The following is a 15,402-nucleotide window of genomic DNA, read 5'->3' as shown; positions in this document are numbered from 1 at the left end:
CACCCCCAGCCTTCCCTTGCCTTCAGGCGACAGGGGAAGCTCTGGGGGCAGACCCCTGGGTTGTTTCAACAATGACCCAGGGGTATCGTAAAAGAAATTCGGGTTCTGTATCCTCCGTTTCAGCATCTCACTGGCACCCCGCACTTTCATGGACGCAGTCTTGGGGCCTCTGTGGTGCTAGGGTCTCAGGATACTGAACTGGCTAATACTGGCTAATATGTGCACTGACAGAGGAGCAGTGTCTGTGCTGTTGGATCACATTCAGGGTCTTGAGCTGTGCATCAGCGAGAAAAGTACAGGCTCCAGCCTGCACATGCCACCCAGTTTCTAGCCATGTGGCTGGATGCCAGACCTGGGTTGGTGACGCTGTCACAGGAGAGGCAAGTTTCAATCAGGACCTGCCTCTCTCATTTTTCAGCTTTTCAGCTGGTGCTGTGTGGCTGCCTCTTGTGTCTTATGGCAGCCTCAGTGCAGGTGGTGCCATTGGCTCTTCTACACATGCGTCCAGTCCAGAAGCATCTCTTCATCCTAGGGCTCTGTCTGCAAAGACAACTGCAGGCAGCGGTGCACGTCACCGTGCATCTTTGTACAGACCTCAGGTGGTGGCAGGACACAGCCAACATTTGAGAATGCTTTGTCCAGTATTGAGTTGCCAGGTGATCTGTATGGATGCACACTCCACAAGGGCAGGGGCACCAGTGGGGTCTGGTGTGCTCGCTGGAAGGTCCAGCATATCAATGCTCTTGAACTGAGAGACATTCACCTGGCCCTCCAGCATTTTTTCCTGAGTCTGCCAGGTCATCACCTGCTAGTAATAACCGATAGCACAGTGTCAGCAGCATATGTCAACAGGCAAGGGGGCTTGGGCTCCCCAAACCTTTGCAGAATAGCACACAGGCTGTGGACCTCGGCATGGACACGGTTCATGTCCCTCAGAGCCATGCATGGATTGGTGAACCAGGGGGTGGACCTACTCTCCATGGGAGGCACAAGTCCAGGGCACTGGGAGCTGCACCAGGAGGTTGTCGGAGAGATCTGGTGCCGCTCCAGCAGAGCAGTGGCTGACCTATTCACAACTAGGGACAATGCCCATTGCCCACTATTCTTTTCCATGGGGTGGGACTCTCGCCCCCTGGGCATTGATGCCATGGTGCACCAGTGGCCTCAAGGCCTGCTGTATGCGTTTTTCCCAGTCACTCTTCTCCACAATCTGCTGCAAAGAGTTCAGGGGGAGGAAGTGCAGCTGACACTGGTGGCCCCAACCTGGCCCCACATGACATGGCCTCTCCTGGCGGGGAGGCCATGGGAGCTCCTGGTCCGGTAGGACCTTCTTAGTCAGCCACAGGGGGCCCTGCTCCATCTTTTCCGCAGGCCATCAAGCTTTGGGCCTGGCCCCTGAGAGGGCCAGTCTGCTAGGCTTGGGACTTGAGCAGTCAGTGGTTCAGACCATGCAGAGTGCTCAGACGCCATCTATGAGAGCTGCATACTCTTACCACTGGGAGCTCTTTACATCATGGTGCACAACTAATTGGATCAATGCAGTGACATGCAGCCCCAGAGGTGTTCCAGTACCTGCAGGGGCTGCTCAAGGCAGGAAAATCACCTTCGACCCTGAGAGGTATGGTGGCAGCTATCAAGGCTGCTTGTACAGGAGATAATTGCCTTGCAAATGATTCATTGATTTCCACCTGTCAGAGTCGACATGAGAGCAGAAAGAAAAAGAGAGATGACTTCAGTGTTTTGTCCATTTGCCTTTGTTAAAGTTGGAGAGCTGGCCTTCACGAGTACCTCTTAAGGATAGCTAAACACCATTTCTTGTTTTTGACAATAAGGAGTGAAACAGTTGAGAGGGGTGCCATTTCCATGTATTGCAGGTGTCTGTTTATTCATGGTTGAGGCATAGCAGCTCGTTCGAGCCTGACTTAGTCAGGGGGCAGTGTGCTGCGTCCCTCTACGAGATAGTTGCTGGCTCAAACCCAGCCGGGTCCAGGGGCAGCTCGTGTCGTTGAGCCTCTGGAGTCAGTGAGCAATAAGTGGCTGTCACTTACAGTGGCTTTTCTCTTGGCAGTGACATCAGCCAAAGTTGTAGGGGAAATGCACGCTTGGTCAGTGGATGAGAGCTGTTGTCGGTTCCTGCCGGATGACGCTGGTGTCATGTTGCGTCCAAACCCCGTATTCCTGCGAAAAGTAATCACAGACTTTCATTTGAATCAGTTAGTGGAGTTGCAACCCTACAGGCCCCCCAAGGAGGGTGGTAGTGGTCAAGAACACTCAAATTTCTGTCCTGTTAGAGCCCTGAAGGTCTATGTGGGGTGCACTGCTGCGTTTAGAAAGACAGACCAACTCTTTGTTTGCTTTAAGGCCCAGTGCCAGGCCACCTGGTGTTGAAGGCTAGGCTGTCACAGTCGGTTGTGGAGACAATGCAGCATCTCATTCGAATGCCGGGGGTGGGCCTGTGGTCCTGCATCTGCCCTGTCTCACACAAACAAACATTTATCAATTAAAAATCAATCCTAAGACACCCAAGGTCTGGAAACAGTTAAAAAAGTTAAATTCAACATTTTGCTTTCTTTTGTGGTGAGTTAGCATGTTGAGTAGAAGTATAATTTTTACAAACCAGTAGATTAATGGTAAATAATCAACAGATTAACCCATAATAAAAAATAATCATATTCAATAGTTCAAAATCAGTTTCACCTCAACTAGCTACAACGGTCAAATGCTGCTTCAAATTATTGCATGAGTCAGAATCATGTAATAAGATCATATATAGTAGTATACTACAACAGTCACAGGGGACATTTTTACAGTATTTTTACTTGTGATACTCTAAGTACATTTTCCTGATAATACTTACTTAAGTAACATGTTAAATGCCGGATTTTTACTTGTAACAGAGTATTTTTACAGGGTGGTATTAGTTACTTTTATGAGAGTACAGGATGTAAATACTGCCTCTCCTGCTCCAAGCCCTCTGAGGGTGAAAGACTCCACTCACATAACGTACCTGCTGCTGTGAGAGAGCAGGCGATATAATAATACACTGTTAAAATCCACAAATGCAAGGCCGAAAAAAGTCACTGGAGAAACTGTCGTGACGCACGGATGTGCACAGCAAACGCACACACACTTAACACTGAACTTATGTTAGGTCAGCAGGCAGGAACAGTTGTTACACACTGAGGCAGTATCAAAACCTCATACAAATGAGAGCCTGCCACACGTATCGGCTCTCACAGTGGTGACTGTGTGTGCATAACAGCCCAGCACTGACAGTGTGCCGTTGGTCGTAAAGCATGTTCAATACTGAACTCACATGTATCACTCAGATAGAACTGAATAAAAGCACATGGTGAGGTCCATGATGCCATGGACACATACTGCCACTCCTCCAAGAAGAGCTCTGGGCAGGGGGACAGAGCTGTGGTAGCGTGGGACTCAACTCGAGTCAAGTCCTGTGACATGAGTCCCCCACCTCTGGTAAGAGCATCCTCTCTCTGCTGTATTGTAAGATGACGTAAAGTAGGATGAGGGAATTATTTGTCTGAAAATCTATATAAACTAATGTCAACACACACAGTACGATCACATGCAGACTGTTGAGGGATGGAGATCCCCGCTCTCTTTATTGGCCTGATGCTGTCTCTTGGTCTGTGTGAGCTGAACTCAGCTCTTGCTTTGAATGGTTCTGGGTATCGTATGAAACAAAAGGTTGGGTTTAAAGAGGTTAGGAGTGGGGCTGGGTTCAACACTGAGGCTTCATCTGTGAAGTGTAAGCTTCAGGGTACCACTCGTCTACCTGCCTTCTCAATGGATGGTGACTACGTTATTGGGGGTGTTTTCTCCATGCATGCCTACATGCATTCAGTGAAGCACAACTACACCACCATGCCTGAGCCACTAAGGTGCACAGGGAGGTGAGTAAGAGTGAGAAGTGGAGGACAAGAGTATGTAAGACTGTGGAGATGAAAATGTTTTGCATGATGACCTGAAAATTGTGCCACAAAGCTTTTGTACTGAAAATGTTAAAGCAAAGAATTTATTTACTTTCACAATCAGTGACAATTCAATATTTTCTGTAAGAACTTCAGGTATTATATTCACAAAAATAGTAAAGATTAGGAGATTATATGAACAAAAAACTTTTTTGTGTTTATTCTCTGAATGTTTTGGTGTGTTTAACAACTGATAGAAATATTAACAAGGTAATAATTAATATGAATGAATGAATACATAAGACTATAGACTATTGTTCATCCATACTTTACAATTCATGTGGAGTTTTGACTGATATCTTTCCTTGTGTTTTAATCTTTGTTGTTCAGGCAACTCTTTAATGTAGGTCTGTATTTGTTTTAAAGAGGCACATGCAGCAATAAGTTATTGCTCATAACTATGCATTGCAGTTCTCCTATATTATGTATTTCTGTCTTAATTGTGAAGTGTCCTTTTCAAGTTTGAACAATGACAAGAGTGTTTGCAGCATTTTCTCCCGTGAACTGCGCTTTGCACGTGCAATGGTATTTGCCATTGAGGAGATTAACAACAGCACGGAGCTGCTTCCTGGCATCAAGCTTGGGTATCAGATCTATGACTCATGTGCCTCAGTGCCTGTGGCTGTGCATGTGGCATTCCAGGTTTCAAGCAGCCTGGACACAGTGTTTTACCCCCGTGACAATTGCTCACAGTCTGGTATGGTGATGGGTGTCGTTGGTGAGTCTGGGTCCACACCATCCATCAGCATCTCCCGCATCATTGGGTCCTTTAACATTCCTCAAGTAAATGTTTTGATTTCTGGAAAATTGTGTGTTAAATATACAGTACTGATTTTTTTATGTCCTGTTAAATAATTACACTGTTGTTTTCATTTAGGTGAGCCACTTTGCCACTTGTGCATGCCTGTCAGATAAGCAGCAGTACCCGACTTTCTTCAGGACAATCCCTAGTGATCAGTTTCAGGCTGACGCTCTGGCCAAGTTGGTAAAACACTTTGGCTGGACTTGGATAGGTGCTGTCAGGTCAGATTCAGACTACGGCAATAATGGCATGGCATCTTTCCTGGATGCAGTACACAAAGAGGGAATCTGTGTGGAATACTCAGAATCTTTCTATTGGACCCACCCACGCAGCAGGATCCAGAGAGTGGCTGATGTTATCCGCAGGTTTCTATATCACTGATTTTGCTTTTGTTCCTGGTGGTGACGCTGGCCTACTACACACAACACCACATAAAGTGTTCTTTTCAGTATATGATGGAGGATTGTTTTATTAGTTTCAAATTGACCACTTATCATTTTCCAGGTTATTTCTGTCATCTGTATTCATGTTGAAAAGAATCTGATAATGCATTATTATGTCTCTTCAGTTCGACAGCCATGGTTGTTGTGGCGTTTACAGCCCCTGGAGACCTGAAGATTCTGCTAGAGGAGCTGTCACTCAAGCCTTCTCCACCTCGCCAGTGGATAGGCAGTGAGGCCTGGGTAACAGACCCTGACATGCGGAGGTTCAGCTTCTGTGCTGGAGCCATTGGATTTGCCATTGAGAAATCTGTCATCCCAGGTCTGAGAGACTTCCTGCTGGATCTCTCTCCCTCTAAAGTGGCTGCTTCTCCAGTGCTTACTGAGATCTGGGAGGATGCATTCAACTGCAGGCTGAGAAAAAGTGAGGAAATTCTAAAGAGACAGTTTCTATGCCATGATGCTCAGTAAAGATACAAACTTGTACTTTACTTTACTAAGAATGATTCATTTTAAATGCATTAAAACAGGTGAACATTTATAAATGTCACTTATTGTCTAATGGCTTGTGGTTGTAAGCTCAAGATGGAATACATGAAGGTAAAAAAAAAAACCCAAAAGGGCTGACAAAACTCAAGTTCCAATGATTAAAAAGAAAAGAAAAGAAAAATTAGAAATGGAGATGTGTGCAAAATAATTCATCGACATGTACTGTAAAGTAAGCATGTTTTATGCAATATTGACACATAAAATTAGATATAACCCAAGTTTGTCAGGTCAAAAAAACAAAAAAAACATAAGAAGGAATGATAATGTAATTTTCAAAGATTTTCAAAGTAAATCTTTTTGTTTTCTTTCAGGTGCAGCCACAGATAAAAGTGTATGTAATGGAAATGAAGACATACAGACCATCCAAAGCCTGTACACTGACACATCTCAGCTCCGAATCACTAACATGGTGTACAAGGCTGTTTATGCAATAGCTCATGCCATTCATAATGCAGTGTGTCAGGAAACTAATTCTACAACTCACTGTGACAAATTCACCAAGACAGAGCCCAAAGAGGTCAGTCAAAATGAAACAAATAAGCGATCACCCAAATGTTATGGTTCAGCTATTATCAAATAAAATATTAATCTGACTTAATAGTATTCGATTCCTTATTTCTTTACTTGATCCTCACAGGTTCTCACACAGCTGAAGAAAGTCAATTTTTCCCAAAATGGTTATGATGTATCATTTGATGCCAATGGGGATCCTGTGGCCAAATACGAGCTGGTTAACTGGCAAAAAACTGAGAGTGGCAGCATTGAGTCGGTGACAGTAGGACACTATGATGCATCACTGCCAGTGGGCCAGGAGTTCAGTATCAACAGGAAGCTCACCTGGGTGGAAGGTGGCACACAAGTAAGGAGCCCAAATGTAATGAATTAACATATTGACATATTCACATTTGGTGATCTTAAAGGGTATATTTCTTTGTTTCCTGTTCCTCCTGTCCATTCTGGCTGTGAAGAGATCCCTACCAAAGTCATAGTGTTTCTATCATGAAATTCCCTCTTTTTGTTTTCCAAATAACTGTTCACAATAAGGCAATTAGTACTTTAAAGATAACCTTGAAAAATAACCACAGCTAATATGAACAGGAGAAATGGTCACAGTGATCAAATACATTTTCAGTACACATATTGGCATGTGAGTACTTTATTTCAATCAGGAGAGGCATGTTTTTGGTTAGGAAAGAAAATATTTAATTACAAGTGCACATGAGAATGGAATGTTAAAATGTGAAAAGTCTTTGGCGATCAGACCCCTTCGAGATGGTGAGCTATAAGGAGGGTGATGGATCCGAAGCCAATTAGGGAACCCCCCCCCCGGGGTCTTGACGCTGGTGGTGGTAGAGGAAGTGGAGAAGAGATGAGAATCAGATGGATGGGTGCTGATGATCCGGATGAGAAGAGGAATGAGTCTTTGGGTTTATCTTTGACCTTGGATGTGACGGCTGGAGGTGAACGGGGTGGAGGAGGGGCGGCGATTCTGTGTAGAATGACAGCTGAAAGCGGCAGAGGAGAGAACAGATTTAAAATCTCGTAGTGACAACCTGATTGGCTGATGGAGGCCGTGGCTAATTACGATAGGACAGCAAGAAGAGTGCACGCCTGGTGGCAGCTGATTGGAGGAAGCAGTGGGAGTGAGAGAGGGAGAATTGTGAATGAATGAGCACAGAAAGGTCTTCCTGATTGAACTTACGCTGAGCTTCATTTCAATCAGGACAGACTTGTTTTTGGTTAGGAAAGAAAATATTTAATTACAAATGCACATGAGAATGGAATGGGAAATGTGAAAAGTCTTTGGCGATTAGACCCCTTTGAGATGGTGAGCTATAAGGAGGGTGATGGATCCGTAGCCAATTAGGGAACCCCCCAAAACAGTGTGAGGAGTGAGAAGGACGACAAACCATATGACGTGAGACAATCCTTACCTTACCGGGAGGCAACAAGCTTCTAACAAAACAAGCAGATAAGATTAGTAGGGAATGCATTGCAGAAGAAGCATGAACGAACTGAAATGAGGAGGCAGTGAATGTGAAAGGACAGATTTGAAGGCCTGCATGACTCCTGAATGGGGTAATTTAACCTTGATGAGAACATATGGTTAGGATGAGACTGGGACAACAAATGGGGAGCTGCTATCTAGAAAACAGGGGATGTGAGATGAGCATGGAAGGGAAGTGGCAGAGGGAGGCTTGGATAGATCTAACCACCGAGATGAAGCTAGGGTGAAATGGCAGTGGCAGGGGATGAGGTCATATGGCAGAGGGAAGGCTGGGATGGCATGATTCTGGAGGCCATGGTGTCTATATGTTGAACGAAATAAAAGGTCAACTAGGAACAACAGAAATTAAAGATCATAGACCAAATGTAAATTAAGGTCAGAAGACCAAACTTAGGATAATGCAAACAAAAGGCAAAGGTGGGGCAACCAAACATAAATTAAAGTCAGCAATTTTCAGCATGACAGCAACAGAAATTAAGGGTCTGAAGACCAAACTGAAATTAACGTGACTGGTGCAAGGTCCTAGTGACCTGGGCCTATGTATGCAGAAAATAATAAAAGATCAATAAAGACCAAACGTAAATAAAACGTCATAAAACCGAACGAAAATTAAGATCATAAGACCAACTCAAATAAAATGGTGAAAGTAAAATAAGGTCCAGCGACCAAAAAGAAATTAAAGTCATCTTGACAAACAGAAATTATGGCCCATCGGCCGAAAATAAATTACCGTGTATAAGCATGAGGTCCCGTAGACCTGGGTGCACAAGCTGGAGTCCTAAAGACCATCAGTAGAACAAAATAAAAGGTCGGAAGGCCGAACAAAATAAAAGGTCACATGACCAAACAGAAACTAAGGTCAGAAGACCAACTTAAATAAAATGGATAAATTAAAATAAGGTCTGAAGACCAAACATAAATTACGTCCGATATGACAAAACAGAAATTAAGTGGGTCCCTCTGACCAAAGAAAATTAAGTGTTGCAGGGGAAACATTCTGAGGCAGTCCAATGACCTTGGTGTGGTGCATGAGGTCCACAGACCATGGGGGCATTTGCATGAGGTCCCGAAGACCAAGGGTGTTGGAGCATACAGCATGGGGTCCACAGATCATGATGGGGCATTTGCATGAGGTCCGAAGACCGAGGGTGTTAGGGCGTACAGCATAAGGTCTTATGGGCCATGATGGGGCATATGCATGAGGTCCTGAAGACCGAGGGAGGCAGAGCATAAAGCATGAGGTCCCACAGACCATGGTGGGGCACTGGCATGAGGTCCCGAAGACCAGGGGTGTAAGAGCATGCAGCATGAAGTCCCACAGAACATGATAGAGCATTTGCCTGAGGTCAGAAGACCGAGGTTGTTAGTGCATACAGCATGAGGTCCCACAGAACATGGTAGAGCATCCATGAGGTCCAAAGACCAAAGTTGTTAGTGCATGCAGTATGAGGTCCCACAAACCGTGATTGTGCATTTGCGTGAGGTCCCAAAGACCATGTAAATGAGCGAGAGATCAGGCGAATGAGGTAAAGGAAATAAACCAATAAAACTGCATTAAATTACGGCCAACTTGAATAAATGAATACAGCAGAATATGTCCCAGGACCAGCAGATAGAGAATTGGCAGATAGAATTTGTGATTATATAACCAAAATGGAATATTCATGGGTGATGCATGATTGAGGATTATAAAATGATAGGTGAGCAGTAGTGGATGAGCAGGTGTTCGTGCATGCAGCATGTAGTTGGAGGGCCACGGATGACTGTGCAAACGGCATGAGAACGCGTAGAGCATGGGTACTGAGGGAACATGGGATAAATGACAGCCATCCTAACCGAACTGAGGCAGACGGAATTGGAAACATGAAAGAGTGCAAGGAACATAGGACTGCACAACAAGCAAATTTCAGGTCAGCAATGATGCAATAGCAATGAGATAACCAAACAGAAATGGCAAATGGCTGATGCATGACTGTCGCTCCATCGAATATAAAGGTGGGCAATAGGACAAACCATAACTGGGATTTGATTGAAGGTAGCAGAAGAGGAAACTACGAAAGACCACCACCAGCTATTTGCATGAGTTAGTGAGAATTTGGGGAGCAGAAATTTGATTTATGAATTGGTGCTAGAATGGAGCATACCTAGCTCCCCCCAAAAACCAGTGGGTACCTGCTACCCACTTAAAAAAAAAAAAAATCTGCCCTGGTCCTTGATCCCTGTCTTTGTATGTTATATTGATCACTTTTTTATTTATTTATTTAATTTTATTTTATTATTATTTATTTATTTTTTATGAAAGAGATGGATTTATTTATTTTTTCATTTATATATTTTCTTCCTCCCTGTATTGCTCAGCCTTAATAGATATTACCAACACTGATTGGGAAGTGCAAAGCTAGATGCATCTATCTCAACAATAAGTGGATCAAGATTATTGCCCAAATAGATATAGTGGGTCCTATGATAAAAGCCCTACCGCTGAACTGGACAAGTGTCACTAAGAGGATTAGAGATTTCATGGGCATCTTCGAGTGTATGCTGACCGGCTACATTTCCCCTACAGGCAGTCGACGAATGATGCTCTGGATCACTGCTAAATACGAACAGAGCGACATGGCACGAAGATGCCATGTGCATGAGGGGGCGATCATGCAGCTACTTGATATGCTCAAATGAGTTGACAACTACTATACATGTCCTTAAAGTGCGTGAAAACAGGGAAAGATCGGGCTGATTAGAGGCTGCCCTGCATACTGCTCTGCATGACGGGATTGAGGCATGTTTCTAGGCCCGATTCACGGATGAAATTGTGAATGGTGAATCTGAGATGGATATAATTGTGAAGGGCAGGTCTTATTAAGTTAGACCATTTACAACTGGGAACTGTGATTACCAGAACTGATCAGTGTGCATACCACTGAACTGCAGACAGACTGGAAACATGACAATTAAAGAATAGCACAAGTGTCAGAATGGTGGTTCAAAACATCGTCGCTACTAGGTGAAATAAATCTCACTAAATAAAAGCCCTGCAGGTGCGAACTTACTGACCCTTTCTTAATGTGCATGTTAATCAACCATGGTGGAGGGAGCCCAAGATGTGCCAATGGCTGCTTCTGTATTACTGTCCATATAATGATGATAATAATAATAATAATAATACATTGTATTTTGAGGCGCCTTTCAAGACGCCCAAGGTCGCCTACAGAGCATGGAAAAAAAGATCAGTAAGACATAATTAAAACAAAACAACAACATAGGAACAAATATAGGCTAGTGCACAGTGTCCAGATAGAGTGAATATGCCAATTTATTTATTTATTATTGTTATTTTTTTATTGTACAGGAAGGCAATGAAGTTGGATGAGAACAGGGGTGATGAGGTCAGATAATTAGATACAGGTGATGATCCGGGTGGCCGAGTTCTAAATACGATAAATGACAAGAATCAGGCAGATGGAGGTAATGGTACTGCAATAGAGACCGCCATGCTTATCCTTTGAGTATTTTAAATTTTTTATTTATTTATTTTATTGCCACCTGATGAAACAGCTGTTGTGAGAGCATGTGCATACTGTAGACACGCATGCGAACTACGTTGTGTTTCCTGAAAGAAAGGGAATGCGAATAAATATGAGTGCTGCAATGAGGCGTTTTTAATTGATTGTGCCATAAGTATATTCTCGGTCACCTGAAAAACCCGCACAACCCCACTGGAGAATTGCTGAAGGGCTAATGATTGAAATGATACAGGAAGTGTGGTAAGATAGCGGCATGATGTGCACGTGAGTTTATTTTATGAATGAAGATGAAGAGGAAAAATCGCTTAGCTTAAAGCGAATACCATAGAGAACGGAGGCCATAGTGTGCCTGCTTAATATGCTCACTTTGATGAAACCCAGTGAGCCAAAAATTGAGGTCCGCGGCTATTGCAGTATTACGGTAATTGTTTTCCCATTTAAATGGGGGTGAAGGGAGAATTAAATAAATCACTTCATATTAATGATGCAGTGATAATATTGTCTGCAGCACTGAATGGAGTAGTAGGCTGATCATATGAGACACACTTAACTTAACAGTGAGGGAGGCTGATGATCGGGTGTACGTATGCAACGTGTCCCGGAGAAACAGATCATGTAACGTGTAGTTTGGGCCCACATCTTGAATCCGTACACGACACTGAGCTCGAGACTGAAGAAGGAAATGGAGGCAGAAGACGTGCATTGACAATATGACTTAAAAAAGGTGAAATCGCCTGAACTGGAGGACTTGATGAATGAGAGATGATTCCGCTGCTGCTGAGGAATCGCACGAGGCTGTAAAATCAGCAATAGACTGCAGGGAAAAAAGGTAAGGTGAGCAATGGTCGGCGACGGCGATTCTGCCTAGAATGACAGCTGAAAGCGGCAGAGGAGAGAACAGATTTAAAATCTCGTAGTGACAACCTGATGGAGGCCGTGGCTAATTACGATAGGACAGCAAGAAGAGTGCACGCCTGGTGGCAGCTGATTGGAGGAAGCAGTGGGAGTGAGAGAGGGAGAATTGTGAATGAATGACCACAGAAAGGTCTTCCTTGAACTTACGCTGAGCTTCATTTAACAGACGTAAAAACGTTTAACCTATCCTTTTATCCTCTGAGCTTTGTAGCACACCTGATTATTTGTGGGTCTATTTTTATCTATGTGTCAGGTGCCTGTGTCAGTGTGCACTGACAGCTGTCCTCCAGGAACTCGTAAAGTGCTGCAGAAAGGAAAACCCATCTGCTGTTATGATTGTAAACCCTGTCCTGAAGGAGAGATAAGCAATGTTACAGGTATGTTTTTTTTTTTTTATGCATATCTACTGTACAACATCAAATACATTGTATGACGCTGCTTAAAATCTCATTTTGATTTATTCGTTTTCAGATTCCCCTGATTGTTTCCCTTGTCCCAAGGAGTTCTGGCCTAATGCAGTGAGAGACACTTGTCTTCCCAAGCCTGTAGAGTTTCTTTCCTTCAACGAGGTCCTAGGAATCATCCTGGCTGCATTCTCAGTTGGTGGTGCCTGTCTTACCATTATAACAACAACTGTATTCTATCATCACAGGACATCCCCGATTGTCAGGGCCAACAACTCTGAGCTGAGCTTCCTGCTGCTCTTCTCCCTGACTCTATGTTTCTTATGTCCATTAACCTTCATTGGACCACCCTCTGAGTGGTCCTGCATGCTTCGCCACACAGCATTTGGGATCACCTTTGTCCTCTGTATGTCTTGTGTTCTTGGAAAAACAATAGTAGTGTTAATGGCCTTCAAAGCCACACTCCCAGGCAGTAATGTGATGAAATGGTTTGGTCCTCCACAGCAAAGAATGACTGTGGTATTCTTCACATTCATTCAAGTTTTAATATGTACTATATGGTTGGTTCTTAGTCCCCCTTTTCCAATGAAAAACCTCACCACATACAAGGAAAGAATAATTTTGGAGTGTGCATTAGGCTCAGCTATAGGGTTCTGGGCTGTGCTTGGATACATAGGCCTACTGGCTGTCTTTTGCTTTGTGTTAGCTGTCCTAGCCCGGAAACTACCTGATAATTTTAATGAAGCCAAACTTATCACCTTCAGCATGTTGATATTCTGTGCAGTCTGGATCACCTTTATCCCAGCATATGTCAGCTCTCCTGGGAAGTTTACTGTGGCTGTGGAGATATTTGCTATTCTGGCCTCCAGTTTTGGACTAATACTGTGTATATTTGCTCCAAAGTGTTTCATCATATTGTTTAAGCCAGAAAAGAACACCAAGAAACATTTAATGAATAAAACTTAATCTTAAGACATTTGAGGGTTAGAAACAGTTAGGATGGCAGCAGTATAAAGCTTATGATGTGCACATTCAACACAGTCTTCACCTAGCTGATTCATATACTAACACATGCATTACATTGAATATTTCCTATTTATAGTACCATTTTGTGAATATCCTTTCTAACGTTATTGTCTTCTTAACAATTTTTTTTTTCATCATCTGCATACATACAGAACAACATACAGTACACACACACACACACACACACACACACACACACACACACACACACACACAAACACAAACACAAACTTGTCAAAGTTGTTTATATTAGCAATGTTTATTTTTAGGTTTATTTGACTTTGTAATGTTGTGAATAAATGTTTTTGGTATTATACTTGCTGTCTGTTGCATATTTACTGTATTTTATGAGACTGATTTCATTCACAAGCTATCATTTTTCCCTTCTTGGGAATGATGCCACACAAGGCGATTCATTGTAAATTAACTCACATATTTAACATAATCAAAAATGATTATTAATATTCACTAATTATTTCTGATAGCCATTTTGATCTTTTGAACCACAAGTTCCTGGCAATTGGTAACCTGTTGCGAGGTCTGGTCCCAACAGCCTCTCTGAGTTGAGAGAGAGGGTAACTGACCAAGCAAAGGAGATTAAGTATCTTGGGGTCTTTTTAAAAAGACAGGCGGTTTGGTGCAATGTTATCAGTGATGTGGGCATTGCACTGTCTGTCGTAGTCAAGAGGGAGCTAAGGTTGAAGGCACAGGCGTTTCCAGCCCATTTTGGGGGGTGCTGAAGCACCCCTAAATTGAATCCCAGCACCCCTAAAATTTGAGAGATTTTTTATTTTATTTTGTTTTTTACTGTATGTCCTTTTTTAACAAGCTAGAAAAGTGTCAAAACCATACAGTACTTGCTTGAAACGTAATATTTTAACAACAAAAATACGCTGCCTTCTAGAGTGGGTGATATGCACTAGTGGTGTAAGTACCTGGCTTAAACCAGGATATGTGGCACATTTCTTAACTTCTACCACTCAATACCAACACATTATTATTACCAGTCCTCATTTTTGCTGCATTTAACCGTAGGTCAGTGTTTATGTTGTTAGGTAGGAGTTAGCTGACGTTTTTTCTAGCTAGGAAACGTTAAAGGTGGTCAGTACCACTGTCTGTTTGAATTGGAATGAGAGAAGCTAGCTGTTGTGTCATGTGTATGTGTTAATATTAAAGCCAAGGTGCTACTGACTAGCTAACTGACTGGATGCCCATAAACATTATAACTCCTATTGTGTGTATTTATTATTATTTTTTTGTAGATTTCAAGCACTTTTATTTTTTTGAAGTGTATGTTCATTTATGTATTTGTATTATATAATACAGACAAGAAGGAAAAAGGCAGAGACAAACATTGAAAAAGTCAATTGCTGTTAATGTGTTAATGTTACATGTTGTGCATTGCATTTCAAATAAAAGTCCAAAAAATAAGTCTAAGGTCCATTTTTGGTATTTTTGGTAATCACTATAGGGGGCTGGTTTACTCCAGAAACACACATACTGTTTATGTGTATGTTGAGGAGCTGCTGTATCAAAATGAGTTATCCTCCCCCAGAAATCAGGATTACGATATGTTTCTTTTATGATTCCAATCCATTCCTCTTTTGCCGTGGCTCAGCATTTAAATAACCTTCATCAAATTTGATGGTTTAGTCACAGACTGTCCCAAAAGTGTTGTGCTTTTCTTTCACAAATGTGGGAATGAAATTGAGTTAAAATGTACAAAACAGTGAAATTTT

At 42.8% G+C, this 15,402-nt stretch overlaps 1 protein-coding gene across 1 annotated transcript; it reads left to right on the top strand.

Annotated features, from left to right (window-relative positions):
* The first annotated feature begins 3,846 nt into the window (after positions 1–3,846).
* LOC126407774 (extracellular calcium-sensing receptor-like) lies at positions 3,847–13,654 on the top strand. The gene is made up of 8 exons (XM_050072975.1): positions 3,847–3,917; positions 4,484–4,778; positions 4,873–5,162; positions 5,366–5,661; positions 6,098–6,303; positions 6,424–6,645; positions 12,487–12,610; positions 12,705–13,654. The coding sequence occupies exons 1-8, from the start codon at positions 3,847–3,849 to the stop codon at positions 13,601–13,603; spliced, it is 2,403 nt and encodes an 800-aa protein (XP_049928932.1). The 3' UTR covers positions 13,604–13,654.
* The last annotated feature ends 1,748 nt before the right edge of the window (positions 13,655–15,402 follow it).

The sequence above is a fragment of the Epinephelus moara genome, chromosome 2 (genome assembly GCF_006386435.1).
Source record: "Epinephelus moara isolate mb chromosome 2, YSFRI_EMoa_1.0, whole genome shotgun sequence".
Lineage (NCBI taxonomy): Eukaryota > Metazoa > Chordata > Actinopteri > Perciformes > Serranidae > Epinephelus > Epinephelus moara.
The sequence above is the reverse complement of the archived record's forward strand: the minus strand, read 5'-3'. Positions and strand labels throughout refer to the sequence as shown.

Excerpts from the sequence above, each read along its gene's own strand:
- LOC126407774 (XM_050072975.1), top strand. The coding sequence starts at position 3,847 with ATGCATGCCTACATGCATTCAGTGAAGCACAACTACACCACCATGCCT. Across the intron at positions 3,918-4,483 it reads CCACTAAGGTGCACAGGGAG|CATTTTCTCCCGTGAACTGC; the intron begins GTGAGTAAGAGT and ends GAGTGTTTGCAG. Across the intron at positions 4,779-4,872 it reads GGTCCTTTAACATTCCTCAA|GTGAGCCACTTTGCCACTTG; the intron begins GTAAATGTTTTG and ends GTTTTCATTTAG.